At 40.3% G+C, this 19,359-nt stretch overlaps 1 protein-coding gene across 2 annotated transcripts in view; it reads left to right on the forward strand.

Annotated features, from left to right (window-relative positions):
• MYH10 (myosin heavy chain 10) overlaps positions 1–19,359 on the forward strand; it is a 137,651-nt gene that overhangs the window by 92,344 nt on the left and 25,948 nt on the right. For both annotated transcript variants that reach the window (XM_083148419.1, XM_083148420.1), the window contains 9 exons: positions 3,114–3,206; positions 4,548–4,611; positions 9,970–10,068; positions 10,256–10,399; positions 11,320–11,415; positions 14,531–14,649; positions 15,262–15,414; positions 16,178–16,351; positions 18,479–18,652. In XM_083148419.1, the coding sequence (XP_083004545.1) occupies positions 3,114–3,206; positions 4,548–4,611; positions 9,970–10,068; positions 10,256–10,399; positions 11,320–11,415; positions 14,531–14,649; positions 15,262–15,414; positions 16,178–16,351; positions 18,479–18,652 (1,116 nt within the window). The remainder of the gene's footprint in view (positions 1–3,113; positions 3,207–4,547; positions 4,612–9,969; positions 10,069–10,255; positions 10,400–11,319; positions 11,416–14,530; positions 14,650–15,261; positions 15,415–16,177; positions 16,352–18,478; positions 18,653–19,359) is intronic.

Here is a 19,359-nt window from a genome sequence, read left to right on the forward strand (position 1 = left end):
AAATATGATTATTTAAAAATATTTATTAGGTTTAGTGTTTCTCAGAATACAATTAAATCAGCGAAGTTCCTTTACCTATATGCTGGGAAGGTAATGGTGAGAAATATTTTGTGACCCTCCATCCGAAGTCATTTCCTTAATATTGCTGTCACTCTAGGAAACTAGTTTGGTCTCCCCTGACAGACAGCTAAAGTTCCTCCATCATCTTTAGTACAGGAGGGTCTGTTGTATAGTAGGTGCATTTTTAGTATAAGAAACATTTTCCACCTAAAATGTGTCTCTGCAGAAGCAGATTAAGCACAGCTTTTAAGTTAACTTGCTATTTAAAATTGTTATTTGAACACTTTTGAGGCACTGCTTTGTGGACTGAGGCATGAGGTAAATGTGCTTCAATTAGGTTAGTAGCTCAATGCATGTTTACTTCATTTTTGTGACACTTAAGACTGCTTACAAAATACCTGTGTACACTTCAAAATTCCTGTTACTGAAAATTGCTCTAAAGATTGCTACTCTATATTGCAGTCATGCTTTTGTGAGGTATTAAGTGTTGAGAAATGGACTTTAAGAGATTTCATGCTGTGGGGCCACTTTCTAAGCATGCTTCGCAAGGATTTCTCACAATAGGCCATGAGAGGCCAAGCAACATACCCAGAAGGGGTCACCTGCAGTGTAGATCAGTACAGTTGTAGCCCACAAAGCATTCTGGCCTGAGGCAAGGTGGCATGGCAGGTGGGAGATGTAGGCATTCAGTACAGTAATTTATTGAGAACATTTACATAAAACGTGCTTTGCTGTGTATAATCTATGCTTTGTTCTGTAATGTGGTAAATGAGTAGGTTATTGCAGAGGGGGAAAAAAGCCGATATCACCTGCTGCAAATAGCTCCTAATTCACCTCAGGTTGTTTATCACAGTTTTTTGTGAAGCAGATGCAGATTATACACTGGTTCACTAAAAAGCTGCTTGGTGAGAACTGATAATGAGTGAAAAACATAGGCTTAGGCAGGGCCCATATTTACACTTTGGTTGCTTAGGTTGGTCTTTATGTGCTGATCACTTTATGGGCCATAGGTAGGTCTGTAGTTCCCAGCCGGCGCTTCCACAGGCCAGACTACAGCAGCAGGGGTGGACTATAGAGAGTGGGAGCTTAGCCGCTTACCATGCACACTTCTAGGTTTTCACTCTCTCCACCGGTTGGTCAGATGCGTGTCAGTCAAAGTGCCTTGGTTTGTCACGAGTGACACGCGTGTCATAGCTTAGCCATCACGGGGATAGAATGTTCAATTGCACTTACCGTATATACTTGAGTATAAGTCGACCCAAATATAAGCCGAGGAACCTAATTTTACAACAAAAAAACTGGGAAAACTTATTGACTCAAGTGGGACCCTCACTCGAGTATAAGCCGAGGGGGGCTTTTTCAGCATTAAAAAATGTTCTGAAAAAATAGGCTTATACTCAAGTATATATGGTGTCTTGTTTTGCCCTTTTTGTAATTCCTGGACTGTCTTGAACCTAAAGCAACAACCGTTTTACATAAAATATCCACTGGACCTTCTCCTGTGGATAAAAAAGGGACAGACCTTTTACAAGGCTGTGTCAAGAGTTGTCCGTAAACACAAGTCCCGCTTGTCACTTCTTATATGCACATGTTGCTTCTGTCTGCAGTGCTTCCAAATATACATGACCTGTTCCAATTAGTTTTTTTTTTCATATGTTTTAAATATAAATCTACTCAATACTTAATAAAGCAGCACAAAAAGTTAATGCATATTAGATACTGTACTTCAAAATTGTCTTCAGACTTCAGGCCTTCATATATCAGCCACATAGTGCCACAAAATAAAGAATTTTCCCGATTCCCTGACAGTTCACCAGTTATTAATGTTCACTGGTTCCGGCTGGGGAAATTAGGTTTAGATGTATGGAGGCCTTTCAATTATATTAAATTAATCTCAGTTATTTGAAGCATCTCTTGCCCTGCAAATTGTTTTGAAATGGTATCTGCAGACTAATGGTGCCCACACACTGTGGGATGTGCGCTCGATGCAATTTGAGCCATACAATTTGTGCTATACAGTTTGTACACTGTGTGAGACTTGAACTACATATGATTTTTTACTACACTATAATAGTAAATTTCAGGGTACATGTGTTCTAGTTCAAAAATACCTGCCTGCACATATATTTTGCTTTGCGATATGGACTATGTAGGACAATAAACACGGTGCAATTGTAACTAGACACAATGGGCGGTATTCAATGAGCCTGATTCGCCATGTTTTTATGGCGAATTTGTGCTGTTTGGCGAATTTCTGACTAAAACGGTGAATCACCCTATTCAATGACCACATGGCGAATACATTTCAAGGTTTTTTTCACCATGATTCACCGAGTAGCAATCGCTATCTTTTTATGGTGAAGTGGAATGTGAACTTTTAAAATAAAGTGTTTTGTTTTTTACATTTGGTGTCAAATAATCAGGAATTTTATTCTGAGGAGGGGCATGCTATTTTTATTCATGTGCTGAGTGACGGTTGCTTTCATACTTGTGTATATACTGTGTGTGTATGTATGTATGTGTGTGTGTGTGTATGTGTGTATGTGTATATATATATATATATATATATATATATATATATATATATATATATATATATATATATAATATAATTTAATATTTCCAAGCAATTCCACCAACATCTAAAGATGTGGATGTTATTTTAGAAGTGTTTTCATACTTACATTAGCTGCCATCCTGCTCTCTCTCCCAGACTGGCAGGTCACCCAATGGTCTAGTGCAGAATATCCTCCCCCCTGCATTGGCAGGTTGTATACAAATTATAAGATGAGTTTTGAAGTCCGTCCCTCCTCACACTTTCCATTCGTGCTATTAGTGGTTTCACTAATTAGGGCTTTGACAATTTGTAGTTTATGAAAAAAGCCAGTGGAGAAGAGGATGTTCTGTACTTGACTTTTTCCCCTAGACTTTAACTCCCAGTCTGGACTAGTTTCATGGTCATCCCAGTGTGTTTTCTAATCTATAGGTTTATTTTTGTTTTCTGTATTCCTGCCTTCTGTGGGGTGTGATGGGATAATGTCTGTTTTCTCTAGGGTGAGTTAGAGCGCCAGCTGCTTCAAGCAAACCCTATCTTAGAATCATTTGGGAACGCCAAGACTGTGAAAAATGACAACTCGTCTCGATTTGTAAGTGGGCAAATGTTTTACAGTATGTAACAAATATTTTGTGATCTCAGTGATAACAGGTTTGGTGTGTAGCAAACCGTTTTACTTGTCTTTTTCGAGCCATCCAGAATGACCTTCCTTGTCTGTTGTCTGTGATGTCAGTGATAATAACAACTCAGTAGTGTTAGCCATAGAATGACAGTCTTTTATGTGGGAGACTTTTGCTGTTAAATAAAGTCTAGAATTGCAGCAGAAATGCATAGAATGGCTCTGGACTGCGTTATAGAGGTTTTAGCTGTAGTGTAATATATATAATTCACAGTCAGTGTCTGGTAATCCCCCAGCAGACTGCAGTCTCACTTGTCCTGACACCACCTGATTAGATAAAAGCACTGGCTGCCTGAATTAGGAGCTTAATGTAGGAGGCAATGCAATGAGATCAACCAGAGGCTGTCCTAATGATATACTGGGTATTTTCTATTTTAGACACTTTTGAAGGGAATTTGTACATTGCTAAATGTTGAGTAACTCTTGGCTAACACTGTTTAAAAGCCAGTCATTCCCTAGTTGTCAGTGTGAGTAATGTGTCTCACCAGCAATGGTGTATCCGTTATATAAATGTTTATCATGGCTAGCTAATTTATAATTCAATTTAGATATAGAAATATAGTTGATTTTGGCAATGACTGAAGTAAGTGTTATATATTTATCTTTTTTTAATAGTTCACCAAAGTGCTCTATAACTTGTCCATCTCCCCCATCTTGCACATTCACTTTCAACACCTGCACACAGTGTCAAAGGTTCCCTCCAAAAAAGTACAGTATCTTCGCATTGCTGCTGTTGGAGATAGACACTTGCAGCTGGCCAGCATAAATATATAGTTACTTCTTCTCATGTTTAGGTTAACTAACTGAATGTCTTCATTCACAGTCGCACAACTGTACCCGGGCCAACTTTGTTGCTTTGGCAAGCCAGGTGCATACACACTTTCCACAATGGGGTATGCCAAGCTGCATTCAGCAGCATGGCACCCTTGCCAATGTCTTCTGGGTGACCCAGCAGCAGGACTGACCAGAAGATATCACGAAAGATGATGAGGACCTGTATATTATGCATACGCACTGCCTGATTCTTTTCTGTCCACACATCCCACACATGTTCCACTGTCATCATGTGACACATACATGGTAGAGTAGCTAGCTCCAGTTTCATTAGACCTCACCATAGACATTCTGTTACTTTTGGTACTTATGACTAGGGTTATTGATGTGACGTTTGTAAACTACACTCTGCATTTAAAAGTTGTTGTACAGTATAAATGTATGTTACCTATGGTATCCTATTTTGACCTCTCTTTGCAGGGCAAGTTCATCCGTATCAATTTCGACGTGACTGGTTATATTGTGGGGGCCAATATAGAGACCTGTATCCTTTCTTTACACGTCTGTACAGTGATCACGTTCTAGGTCTATCACTGCGTGTCCAGCTTGTGAGCCCCTTGGAATGCAGGAAATAGCGGTGGGGAGCCCAGGCAGCTTTTAGGCATAGGATAAACTCAGATTTCCTGTTCTCCCTGCTTTTGTTTAAACGCCTGCCTGCCAAATTGGGTTAAACGCTCAAATCTCTGCAATCTGTTCAAATACAAATATAACTTTTTTTTTTCTTTCCCCCCCTCCATGTTTAATTTTATAAATCTTTTTAATGCAGTCCATTCCAGTCAGCCTGAATTCCTAGCATTCAGTATATCATAGTCATTATCTGAATTTTTGCAATACTCCTCAGTCATATTTTACTATTTTAGGAAATACTCTAGTAACACCCTTCTTGTGGAGAAATACTTTCTTGCTGAAGTCTGGATCGGATACAGATGACTTACCATTATTGGTTTCCTTAAGTAGTGTTCATTCTAGCACCCGCCATATTTTAAAACCCATGCAGTTTCCTCTTCCCTGTCTGGGGGTGTCGCTGTCTGCTGTAGTGCTTCTAGCTTAGTGTTGTCTGTATATCAGCATTGATATGCAAACCGGACCTGTGCTAGAAACACCACAGCAGACAGCGACACCCCAAGCAGGGAAGAGGAACTGCATGGGTTTTCAAGGATAGCGGGTGCTAGAATGAACACTACTTAAGCAGTAAGACATATTTTCTGCTTGGTTATTTTTATACAAAGGCAAGTAAGCAAAGATTACTAGTGTTCCATTTTAAAACACTAGTTACAAAAATTATTGGATCAAGTGTTCCATGGTGCTAAATAAGGTTTTCATGTCTGTTAAATTACCTTTTTAATTATTTATTTTAATTATTTTATTTATGTACAGGTTTATATAGCGTAGCAGATTCTGTTGCACTTTACAAATAGAAACAGTGATAAAACAACAGACTGATATAGAGGTAGGAGGGCCCTGCTTACAACCTCTGAAAACTTTCCTTCCAGCAACTTTTATTCTTTTAATCTGGTGAATTCTTTTGAAGCATTTTAGCAGGATGATTAATTTGGCGGCAGTGGCTATAAGTTGTTGGAGAATCATTCTGATGTAGGCACCAGGGGACCAAGAGAGGTGCACAGTAATATTGGCTGCTTTGTGGTACCATAGTCTAATGTGCTGCAACAAGGCTCTATCAATATCAGACACCCATCAAACACATCTTGAACAGTTCTGAAACACAATTAAAGTGGTGGAACAGAAATAAGATAGGAAGCATACAGAGAGAACAGTACAGATATCCATATTTAAAGATCAGTAAGTTTATAGGTACGTTTTATTCAATGTGCAAAGAACAAGGGACATTTAAGCTATGGTTTTTGTCCCTTGAAAAGCAAATCAAATCTTGACTTATCCAATGCAACTATAGATGATGACTATAACCGGCCATTTATAATATTTATGGGGTTCAGATGCCATCCATGACCTGGCTATGATTACTTTAGCCGTCACAGATTGACTATATATTCAAAAGTACGGTTTTTCTAAGTTTCGTATCAAAGTGCTCCAAAAAGGGATATCATGGGCACCAATGGTGGAGTGGATGTACCCCATATAGAATCTTAATGCCTAATGGACATACGGACTCACCTGTAGAATATAATGTACTCTTGGAATCTCCAGGTTTGAGGCATACGGAATAAGCAGATAAAAGCATTGCATAAAAACTGTGAGGGTAAGACACTCTTGATGCTGTACATATAGGTGTATCTGTAGGAAGCCCAAGGAAGGATTTGTTATATTTTTAGACATCCAGCACTATTAATGGATATGGCCTTAAGATCCCTTAATTTAAAGTTTATATGGCTCTCCATGTGCACCTGTGGGAGAAAGCGTGCACATAGTGTGGAGAATATAGCATTTCTTTTGTCAGAAGTATGACGATGGGCCAGAAAGGAAATTAGTAATTCATAAGACAATGGAACCTTGACTGAATGCTTTTTAAAATGACCATGTCTATATCAAGTGTGCTACTATGTCTAGGGAGCGTCCTGTCAGAATCATTTAGTGAATCCTCATGTATTGGTACAAAGGCATCATAGTGCATTATTGTTACAAAGTCTTTTGAGTCATCTGATAAAGGTTTTATCTTCCTGAACAGTAGGAATAGAACCCATTTTCCTAGAATGAAGTGTGGTATAATGGATTGTGCTCTGTAGATTGGGCAAGCCAGGAATCTTATGTACACATCTCCTGTTTCTCTATGAGAATCCGTGTTTATACATTGTACCACAGACTGTTAAGGACACTGTTAAGAAGGTATTTCTATCTAACCTGTGGCATTTCTCAGCAAAAACTCTACAGTAGGGAAATTAAATATCATTCTTCAGATTCTCTGCAGTGCCAAGTTTAAGATTAAATTCAGCCTTTCTCAATTAAAAACACTCCACTTTTTCTCCATTCCTGTGCACTGGCGTTGTGTTGATTTAACACTGCGCTATTCTGTTTCAAGTTTATTGCTTCACATATTTTTCAAGCCAGAAATGGTAAGGAGCAATTTTCTGCTGGACTACTTACTCCTGAATTATCTGTGTCCTTCCACTGATTTATTCTGTAACATGGACAAGGTCACTTTTGCACAGTGTTTGCTGAATCCGTCTGTAGCCTCTGCAATTGTCAAGAACCTGAGAGATCAGATGGTTACAAAATAGGATGCCTATTGTTAATAATAGGTACTGATTCCTTATCAACTAATAGGCCACATTTTCAGACCTATTGCTATAGGGCATTTTATGAAGCACCAAACCACCAAAGTGCAATGCAAAATTCTCTTTGCGGATGCTTCATAACTAGAGTTGCATTGCTGTAAGGATTAAGATGGCATTGTTGCGAAGAGCAGAAGTTTGCAGTAGACTTAGAGAAGGTTAACTTAAACAGTTCACAATGATTAAGAAACCAGTTAAGACTTTGTGGTGTTGGTAGTTTGAGGAGCTGATGTGTTGGATAAAGTCCAGATATTGCAAAGTAGCAAACAAACCGGATAAGATGTTGGCAGCACAACTCAGACAGCTGGCTTCTGTCATTTCCCTGCATAAGATTAGACTGTCAAACAGCATGTTGTCTTCAGGCCCTTCTATAATTCATGATGCCCTCCATGATTGCTATAGTTTACCTCATGGCCCTCCTACTCCACTTTGCTATTGTCACAGAGAGGCCTATTGTGATCAGGTTGGTTTTATACTGTAAGTTTAACATGTGACAATGTAAAGTTCATTACAAATAGGTCTGATAGGCTTTTTCATAGATATATTTTCCCACTCTCCCTTGCTGTGTTTGTACATATTTGTGAACTCTTGCTATATGCTTGAGGATTCCTCCAAACCTTAGCATAAGAAAAACTTGATAATGCATTGAAGTTTCCCAATAGATGAGCCAGCATAATACAGTCGGGATCCTGACAGTCATTACCCCGGTGTTGGGATCCTGACAGTCAAAACCCGACACTTGGGGTCCCGAGGGCCACCGGCTATTCTCCCTCGTGCGGGTCCACGACCCCCATAGAGGCAGAATAAAATAGGTGGCGAGCATAGCGAGTCACCATGCCCGCAGCGTGGCGAGCCCGCAAGGTGCTTTGTTGCGCTTGCCCCGTTGTCTGAGTCCGGCCAGTTGGGATCCCGATGTTGGGCTAATGACTGCCGGGATCCCGACTGTCGGGACTATATACCACACCCAATGCGGTCTGCATGTCAACTCCCACAGTACAAATAGCATTACTCTCCACCTTCATGTAGTATACTGCCTCACAGCACTGCGGTCATGGGTTTGATTTCCACAATGGCCCTGTGCGGCGTTTGTACATTCTCCCCGCACTTGTGAGTTTTTCCTCTGGGTACTCCAGTTTCTTCCCACAATCCAAAAATATACATGTAGGCTAATTGGTTCCCAACAAAAATGAACCCTAGAATGTCTGTGTGTGTGTAAATGTGGTAGGGAATATAGATTGTTATCTCCACTGGGGCAGGGACTGATGTGAATGTTCAAATATTTTCTGTAAAGCCCTGCGGAATATGTATGCGCTATATAGGAAACTGCTAAATAATTAAATGAAGATCTGATAGAAAACCATTTATATTCGTATCCTCCTCCTCCTCCTCACTAATGCTAGCAATAATTTGCGATTCTCCCTGAATGTCTGCATTTAGTGTCTGCATGGTGGATGCATATAAACTCCAATTTTGTATATTTGGAAAGCGAACAACACCAAACTGTGAATATACTCCATAACTTCAGGTTAAACCAAATTGTATTGATTCATCAAAACAATTTTGCCAAGAATACCTGTGACTGAGGCAATCTTGACACAATTCCACTTCTTGGAACATACCATTGGGTTTTCCCATGACTGGTATCAGAGTTTTTGCTGAATATTGTTGTCCAGCTCACTCTTCTGAAATAATATAATATTAATGGTTTCTTTCTTCTGCTCATGTTTATACCAATTGTGTATATTCCGTAATATTTAAATGGGCAATACTTTACTGTATATGGTAGTTGTATATATGTGATTCGTGCACCTAGCGGCATGGTCAGTACTATATCAACAAGGGTTCCTCTCCCTATCACCAAATACATGAACCCCAAAAAATTGATAACTACTTTAACTGCACTTTGTTTATTCAAGGTAATATGGGATTTTCCACTCTGGCCTATGGAATCTGTGTTCCATTCAATCCAGGTGTCCCAAAATACAGATACAGATAGAATCATGTGAAGTACAGTTTAATATAGACAATACATAAAAAAAATACATTTAGCATATATAAAACATATGAAAGGATCCACAGGTAACCGCCAAGGTATATGCAGAGATGAGATAGGTACTAGTTACCGAAGTAGGTGGAACTGATGGCATTCCATTTAATAAAGGCACTGGAATGAATGTCCCCTGGTATGACACTGCTCCCAGGTCCTAGGTTTTAATGGTCCTCTTCGCCAATTTCGCTGTCCTGCTGGCTGCATAAAGGGGTCCACCCACCAATGCGTCCCTATCTGGGGTTTTTATCAATGTCCAAAAGTTAGTTTACTATGTTTTGATATTAAAAGCATTGCCCTTTTATTTATTCAGGATAAATACAACGAGAAACAAAACACTTTGTAAATAAACCACGTGTCTAATATTTGTCAAACATAACATTTTAATGTTTTTCAAACATATCTACCTAGATAGAGCATGTATTCCTTTCCAGGAACTCTTACATTTATTTGACTTTTATTTATTTTTTCTAGATAACAGAAATTTTTTTTGGCTAGTATCACATTTAATCATTAACTCTTTGAAGTCCTTAACTCAACTGTACAGATTTGCTTGAAAAGTCTAGAGCAATACGACAGGCCAAGGATGAAAGGACCTTTCACATATTTTACCAACTGCTTGTTGGATCAGGGGAGCACCTCAAATGTAAGAACATTAACCATATACTATGGTTCTCATTCATTTTCGTATTGGCATTGTCCTAGAACAGCACTATTTCTTGTGGGTAATGCCTGACAGCGTTTTACTTTTACTATGTACTCATGGAATGTTTCATGTATAGAATATTATTAGTGGTCTTAGCACTGTAAATGATTTTTCTTTCCCAATTTAGCTGATCTGCTTCTGGAAGGCTTCAGCAACTACAAATTTGTTTCCAATGGCTATGTGCCTATACCGGGACAGCAAGACAAAGATAACTTCCAGGAGACAATGGAAGCAATGCACATCATGGGCTTTTCTCATGATGAGATACTGTGTGAGTAAGACTTATATATCTCTGTAGAGGGACATAAAATGTATGAAGTTAGGCATTTGATATACTATGGGGAATATTCAATCTCCCGCCTCCTTGTCGGGAATGGCGGCTGGGCCCTATTCAATGCTGTCTTCCTCGAAAACATTGAACAGGGATATCTGCAGAACATGCCTGACTTCACAAGCAGTCGGGGACATACAGCTGGAAATTGACGAGCTCCTGGCCACAGCTCGCCGATTCCCGGCCACGCCCCCTTCTTGACGCTCGGCAGGCAGGACATTGAATCCCGCCTGCAAAATCTTGGTCAAGCAGACCGAGAACGGGACAGGCTCATGGCTGTCGACAGTGCACCGCGTACCCTTGCATGGCTCGCTGCACTCACAATGCTTCGGGCACACTATTTTATTCTCCCACCAAGCATTAGTGGATGGTAGGGCATGAAATACCGCCTGTCTGCACATGTCGGCTCAAAAAACTGTGGAAAACCCCATGTCGACCTTTTGACTTAGACCATGTTGACCTAATGCTTGTGTCAACCTTGTGCCATGTCGGCCTAGACCCTGTCGACCCAATGACTGTCAACCAACCGACCGTATATCACACTTTGAATACCCCCCTAAGTTGTAATGTATGCACCTTAAACAAAACCCATCAATTCTAATAAAGTATGAGTTGTTGGCTGCCAAATCTGGGCATAAGCAACTGTTCTGCTTGCCTAATTATTTCCTATTTTTTTATTACTTTGCAAATATTTGTCCTGTTTTTATTCCTCTGAACAATACCCATGCTTTTCACCTACCGATGCAGCAGCTTGTATTGTTTCTTATCTTACTGAGCATTTCTGTTCCAATCTCCTTAGTGCCATTAATGGTAATACATAACCTTGCTTCTACCTTTCATCTCCTCCCTTGTTTCCACAGCCATGCTGAAAGTCGTGTCTTCAGTTCTTCAGTTTGGAAGCATAATTTTCAAGAAGGAAAGGAACACAGACCAAGCGTCCATGCCAGAGAATACAGGTCTGTCATTCTGATATCAATGTTTCTGGCAAAAAATATCCAAAGCGATAAATGAAGTAATATGTACAGCAGGAGCTAAGGACGTTGCTATTATAAGCTGTTGTGACCACTTACAACCTAGTTGGCAATTACATTCTTCTCCCATCGCTACTAATGTGGTGCATACCACAAAATGTACTGCAACCTATCTCCTGTTCCTTTTGCATAAGGAAACTTCAACCAGGCAATAGAAAGCAGAGACCGATATAATGAATAGCCGTCTAATATAGTGCCTGTTCAGAAGGTTTTTTTAATTGAGCTACAGCAGGGATGGGGAACCTCCGGCCCTCCAGCTGTTGTTGAACTACACATCCCAGCATGCTTTGCAACCGTTTTAGCATGGCAAAATAGCAAAACTATAGCGGCATGCTGGGATGTGTAGTTGTGCAACATCTTGAGGGCCAAAGGTTTCCCATCCCTAAACTACATTTTTAGCATGAATTAAATAAATACACACACCTTGCTTGCCTTTAATTGTCTGCTTATAATGTACTGAATGTTAGTTACCCCATAATCTCACTGCACCCCAGCATTGTAACCAGCTGTGTAAGGAATTCATTAGGCACAGTACATACCATCCACCAGGAGCAGCCTGCATTCAGTGGCCCCTCCCTGCCTGTAATTTGCAACTAATCAGACTCCAGAAGGCGGCGGGGAACGTGCGGTGGAGGGGGAATTATACATAGTATGTTCTAAGTGTTTATTTTCCTTGAGCCCGGACTGTGGAGAACAGATCATAGGCCAACAATCTACAGCCAAGCCCCAAGAGAACTGTCCGAGCCAAGGAGAGAGAAAAAAATATGCTGCGTTCTCTAACCTATTGTTTTCCAGAGTGTAGCCAGATCTGTTTATAACAAGCCCCTCTGTAGCCAGATTTCTATTTCTCTAAAATATATCAAACCCCTTATTAGTGTTGTTGTTTCAAACTTGTCTCCCCCACTCGCACACACTGTTAACTTCTCTCCCTCCTCTCACTTGCCAGAATTGGGGGATAGGAGCAGTTCAGAAAGTGCCTACAGCCAAACTTTGCTGTTACACACATTATGTAAAATGTATGTGATAAGTTACCACTTAATGAGAAGTGTGATGAAAATGGCAGCCACAGTACATCTCCTGATCTGTGCATATCATTCCCATCTCAGTGTTAAATGGGTGGCATTAATTTCTTTTTTTATAGTTTTCTTTTTTTTCCTCCTCATTCCTGCTGAAAAGACAGTAATTTAATATTAGTTACTTCAGCCCTGCGCTATGCAAGATTCCCCCCAGAGACTGTTTTTTCCAAGCATGCTACAAACTCTGAAGACAGAACTTTCTGATCTTTGAATATATCTGCTACTTTCAGCTATGCTTTGTTTTGCTTATTGAAACTAGAGAATATGCGTGACTTGCTCTCAGGCTTACTTGGTGTTTTTTTTTTTTTTAGCAAGTTATTTCATTTAATTTTCTTTGCTATATATATTATAAGATCGCATTAACACGCAGTTATGGCACCACCTATAGGGCGTGAATTAAGCAGCATACCCTGTCTGCCAGTTCTAAACGATAGATTTCTACAGTAGTTCCCCGCTAGTTGCACACATTCTGCTTTAGTCAGCACACCTGGAAGGTAACAGTTAAAACCCCAGTTGCCTTCCTGGCCCTCTCCTGGCTTCAGGGAGAAAATGCTCTGTTCCTGGACTTCCCTGGTAATGTATGATTGCCATCACCTGTGGTGAAACACCTTTCTTATAAATTACCTAGCTCCCCACAGGCGATGGCAATCATACATTACCAGGGAAGTCCAGGAACAGAGCATATTCTCCCTGAAGGAGAGGGTCAGGTAGGCAACCCTGGTTAAAACTGTTCCAGATAACTGTTGCATTAGGTAAAGTTACTGTAGCACACAGTGAGCATTTGTCACTTTCTACTACGGTTAAGAGCATGAGGCAAACCTCTGGTTTCTAGGGGTGCAGCACTTTTTGCCCTGTGTCTGTTGACCAGTTTCTGGTTTTGTTTGTGTGGCCATCAAATATAAATTACAACAGGATCCATTGTAATTTTAACCATAAGAAAAACCGCTGACAATTCATATAACTATTTTCCATCAGCTGTTTCACCCTGTATAATAGACTTTAATCAGGTATGCCTTGAAATGGTGTCTGGATAGTAGATTAAACACAGCAAAGGTTGTCAACCACAAGGTTGAGAGGTTATTGGTTGACAGTGACCAAGGTTAATGATATTAGAAGTTTAGGCACTTGGCGGTTGGTTACAGTTAGGCTACCGAAGAGGGCAGCTGGGGTTAAGCACAGAGCAAGAGTTGTGGTGTGTATAAACGGTGCAATTTACCCTACGATTCTGACTATATAGTCAAAATATAATCGCTATCACATAGACATTGAATGGAGATCAAACATGTTTTTAAGCTTTCAATGCAGATGCGAGCTCCCGTTCAACTGAAATCAAAAAGCCAAATAAGACAGTACAGCAATGACTATATAGTGCAAATGGATGTAAATAGCACATAAGTTGGCAAAGATTGCATAGCAATCAAATCTTAGTCGAATAGCAAAGGAATCTCACCGTGTGTACACAACATTAGGCTGTCAAAGGATGAGGATTATGGGTTTACATTAGGGTTAGGCTGAAATAAGTGTGGGGGGGGGGGGGGGGGGGAATGTGATCTTTCAACCCTGTCGACCTTAGTCGCTGTCAACCATTCTTTTGAACGTGTCGACCATTGACTGCCAAGCAAGTGGTGGTGAACTACTGAATGAATTTAGTAGTCATTCAACTGCTACAAATGAAAAATTTGTACCATTTAAAAATATTTTCTTTTTATAACTGACTCCTTGTAGAGTCACTAAATAAAACAATGCATTATCCCACCCCACACAACACTCCTTGGCAAACATATGCCGCGATTTGTTATAGTAGGTTATTAGTATGCAGAGAGAGGCTGATTTCCAACAGCTGATAGCGATTTGACTCTAAACTTTCCTCTTGCTGGCCCTTCTTTCAAACCGGGTTATGGAAAGGTGAGCTGTGTACTTGATGTTTACCAGGCGTAGGGCCTCATTTTGTATTCTTCTCTCAGCCGCACAGAAACTTTGTCACCTGCTGGGCATGAATGTCATGGAGTTCACTCGAGCCATCCTTACACCGCGTATCAAAGTGGGCAGGGACTACGTGCAAAAGGCACAGACAAAGGAACAGGTAAGTTGAGGATATGTAATTGGCAAATAATTAATTCTCCTGTACTGGGGATTTGCCCTCTGACTATGAATTACATCTGCATTACACTCAGCTAACATATAACCAATGGCATTGAGAAGCAGAGGAGGCAGCCATTATAGCAGATAAACCAATATTTATGGGAGTGCATGTAATAATTCGCTAGATCCAGTGAGCTTATGTTTGGAACCAAAAATTGGATTCTTTATATTGCACAGATGACATTGTAATATGCATGCAATTCAGTTACAAGTCTAAATCAGAGATACTTATACTGTGGTTCATCACCTTCTAAATTGGTTCCCATGGTTCTCCTTTTAGCAACAGTATTGCATACTTGTGAGCTCTAATATATTTCGTTTTTTTATAACCACCAAATTTCCTAAATGATTAAAGAAAGTAATATCATAAACTTACACATAACCATAAAATAATTCAAAGGGTTGACATTATTATTTTAAAATGGATTCTTGTTCTCAAGCTGACCCCCTACCATACTTTTAAGAAGTCCTTGGGATGAGAAAAAGTAAGACTATCCTACACTATTGGGGATGTGGTGTGGTGAGGGTGACTATATTTACCTTTTATTTCCAGGCTGATTTTGCGGTGGAAGCACTGGCTAAGGCTACATATGAGCGATTGTTCCGTTGGCTGGTCCATCGGATTAACAAAGCACTAGACCGCACTAAGCGCCAGGGAGCATCCTTCATTGGCATCCTGGACATTGCTGGATTTGAGATCTTTGAGGTTAGTTTTAATTGTGATTATGATAGATCGTGTACTGTGGGCTAAATAATATTCATTTTAAAAATTAAATCTTTGTTATGGTTGGTGGGGGTCATGATCTTCCTTTAAAAGTCCAATTACTCTGTCAGAGAATACCAGAAAGGATGGGAGCGCACTGTTTTGATCTGTATTAATTTAATCAGTAGAATACCATAAAAAAAACATGGAAAATCAGCACAATTAAACCAATTTACACTGATAAAAACAATTAAAAACAATATAGACATTAATTACAAATATACTACACCAATATATTATGTGCCCACACTTTGAATATTTGAATGATGAAATGTGACCAATAACATTAACTCCCAAAGATCATTGGTTGATGTAGAAAATCAATCCTTAATATCGGTAGGATTTTAGGGTTCCTTAATCACAAGTCATTAGATATAGATGTTAGGACAAAAAAAAAACATAGTTCCGTTTATCTCTCTCACTCCAAATGCGGAGATAACTGGCCTCTATATAACCTGACGGTTTCCTCACTGTCAGCGCTGACAAGAGGCGGCTTCACCACGCCAAACGGTTGCTTGGCGGTTGTAGCAGACTGGACACCACCACAGATTGACACCGGCTGTCAGCGGTTTAGTGCTTTATTTATTCTATATAAATTTTTATTAGTGACTGTCTGATTTATACGAAGATTACCAAAAATATATTTTGTTTTGTTTTTTGTCTTCTAATGTTAGTGTCATACCTAACAAGTCTCTTCCTCTTCCAGCTGAACTCTTTTGAACAGCTCTGCATCAATTACACAAATGAGAAGCTACAGCAGCTCTTCAACCACACCATGTTCATCCTAGAGCAGGAGGAATATCAGCGTGAGGGCATTGAGTGGAACTTCATTGACTTTGGATTAGACCTGCAGCCCTGTATTGACCTCATTGAAAGGCCGGTAAGGAGACAAGTTCACTTTAGCTATTTCTATTAGGTCACAATTAAGCACTTATGGAGGAATATAATGCCGTTCAGGAAGTCGGGCAAACTCATACTTTTTTTTAGTTTTATTTTTTAAAGAAAAGTCACTTACAAGTCATAGTTTTGCCCTGTAATTGATTGCCCCTTTAAAAAAAAGTCTGAACTCTACCGGCATCTCACACGGCCGCCGGACTAAAGAGGAGGCGTGGTGGGGGAAGAGAGCTAAACAGTGCCAATCCCGAGAATTTTCCGGGCTTGCCAGTGTGGGCATTAAGGCATAGCCAGGAAAATTCACAGTATTACCAGTGAACGGGTTCAATCCCGCCCTAAATCTTTGAACAGATATTGCAGCACCTTGATCAGGTGCAGCACCTTGTATGGCCAAAAATAGAAAGTGTACCTTAAGTGCATAGCAGTAAATGTGCACTTATCTGCATATCCCTGGCTAAGTAGTGCTGATTTTGGCTGGATCTACTTTTTCTTAAAATGGACAATTATGGGCACCAACTCTGCAATCGCTTAAATGTGATCAGTCTTGTGGCTGTGTAGCTATACTTCTGTGCTATTTTGAGTGCGTGTAAATCAAAGTAAAGTCTGTTTATGACTGTTCTCTTGCAACCAGCATAAGGCAGATGTAAGAACCAATGCTATTTGTTGCAGCTGTGAGAAGTGTAGCTTTGCGCTTGAAGCTGTACGGATCCTCACATTAGCAATAATCATGAATCTGGCTTACACCGCTTCCCACAATACAGCACCTTTCCTTTCAACTCATAATAAGGACAACATGTGTATGAACAAAGTTTAAACTTGTTCTCCTAAAACCTCATTGGAAGTTATTTTGGCTACTCTAATGCCTAATACAGATAGACAGATGATCTATACTGGTAAAATATTGGTTCAACAAGCAAAATGTGCTTGTAAAATTCCAAAAAAGGTGCTTTTGCATGGAAGCTAGTTTTCTTTACATGAGCACCCATCATGTCATTTTAGACCTGCCAAGCTGGGTGGAAAGGGAACCGGAATAGTTGTAAGGGGGGTATGCAATGTGCCGCCCTGGGAAATAGCGGCGGCTCCCTACTCAATGCTGTCATTAACAAAAGCATCAATGCGGTATTACGGCAGAACGGGCCCGACTTCAGAAGCTGTTGGGCCTGTTTTGCTGATAACCGCCATGGATTGTCATGATCCAGGCCACAGATCGACAATCCATGACCGGTTTTGTGGCCACGCCCCCTTTGCACCCATCGGCAGGCGGGACATTGAATCTCGTCTGTCGTTATGTGGTCGATCTGACCGCAAACAGGCCAGGATCACGGCTGTCGGCGGGGATCGACAGCCGTGATCCCAGATTGCATACCCCTCTAAGTGTCTCTGATATACTACTACTAGCTTGTTCCGGCACAGCCTGAAAGAGGTCTTTTCTCATTTCAATCCTTTTCATATACTGCCCTGTTTGGGAAAATAATCATTGACTTCCTGGCAGGCTGTTAGGGGTTCCAGACCGTTAACATTTCTTACATTGCTTCTAGCCAGCTAAATAAACAATTAATTCAGATAAAACCAATAAACACATTAAGAAGTGCAAAAATGCTAATTTAATTAAAACCAGCCTGTGAGCATTGATGCATATTGCTTTATTGGGTGACACATTTTCTTAGCATTTGCCACCATTCCTGCAAATGCACAATATATGGAATTTGTGTGCTCTCCTCATGTTTACGCGGGTTTCCCCCAGGCAGGACTCTCTACTGTGCTCTCACAGTCTAATATATAGTGGGGAGGTCTTATTGAGAATTTACCTCTATAAAGGTTAATAATATTGCCATACAGTATATGCAGCTTGTTTAATAAACTGCTAATTAGCATTGTTGTGCTTCCCTATGTGTTTCATACTATAGGCAGTTTAAATTAAGGACAGGTTGACCAAAGCTGTCCACCCCATTAAACCGCTTATTCAGCATGTCTGTCTTCTATAAAGAGTTGTTAGATGCTAGTCTTATTTACTTAGGAAAACCTAAATTTGTATATAGGACATTATTTAGGTTAGTCATACAGCAGACATGAATTCATATTAATGTGGATGTGAATGTGTTTTTTTCTCCAGGCTCACCCTCCCGGGGTTCTGGCCCTACTGGATGAAGAGTGTTGGTTTCCCAAAGCAACAGATAAGACATTTGTGGACAAACTGGTGCAGGAGCAGGGCACCCACTCTAAATTCCAGAAGCCGCGACAGCTGAAAGACAAGGCCGATTTCTCAATCATCCATTATGCAGGCAGGGTAAGTAATAGTAGTACTGTTATTGCAGTGTGGTTTTCTGTTTCAAAAGAGTGCTCATCAATGTAATCCTGATTTAAACTGGTTTATTAACTTTGGGCCTGATTCAGACCTGTTCGCTAGGCTGCATATAACACATCCCCTCGCAACTCTGCACGGGTAGAACAAATCATTTGATGGTCACTCGCCATCTAATTATTTTTCCACTGTTCACTAAGTAAAGACAGCCTTGACTGACTTTTCCAGTGCCTGCTATCCAGCAACTTGGGGGCAGGTGCTGACATCATGTGACATCAGCTGCTCGTCGCAAGCAGCCAGTATTTTCATGGGCGCGCCCATAAAACACTGGGCCGTCTCCTGCACCTGTCCCCTGCTCACACCCCAGTGAGCGAACGCCCCATCTGTGTGTTTTTTTGTTTGTTTTTTAAGGATATTGTATTGAAAGTGAGACAATAAGAAAACTTCCTGCTCCGAGGACCCGTAAAAACGAATAGTATAATTGTCCCTGATTCCTGTGTACGCACAATGGCATTTCATCCAGTTGTATAGTGCATTGTGGGAAAATAATGTAAGAAGTAAAGAGAAAGTAGATGGAGTGGGGTACCTGCCTATAATGAAATAATTTAGTAAAATGATGAAAGATTGAAAGTGGCTCCACAGAATAGAAATGATCTCCCCTATGGTTGGGACTTCTGACTTTTACAGCCAGC

This window comes from Crinia signifera, chromosome 6 (genome assembly GCF_055691185.1).
Source record: "Crinia signifera chromosome 6, ASM5569118v1, whole genome shotgun sequence".
NCBI classification, from domain to species: Eukaryota; Metazoa; Chordata; class Amphibia; order Anura; family Myobatrachidae; genus Crinia; species Crinia signifera.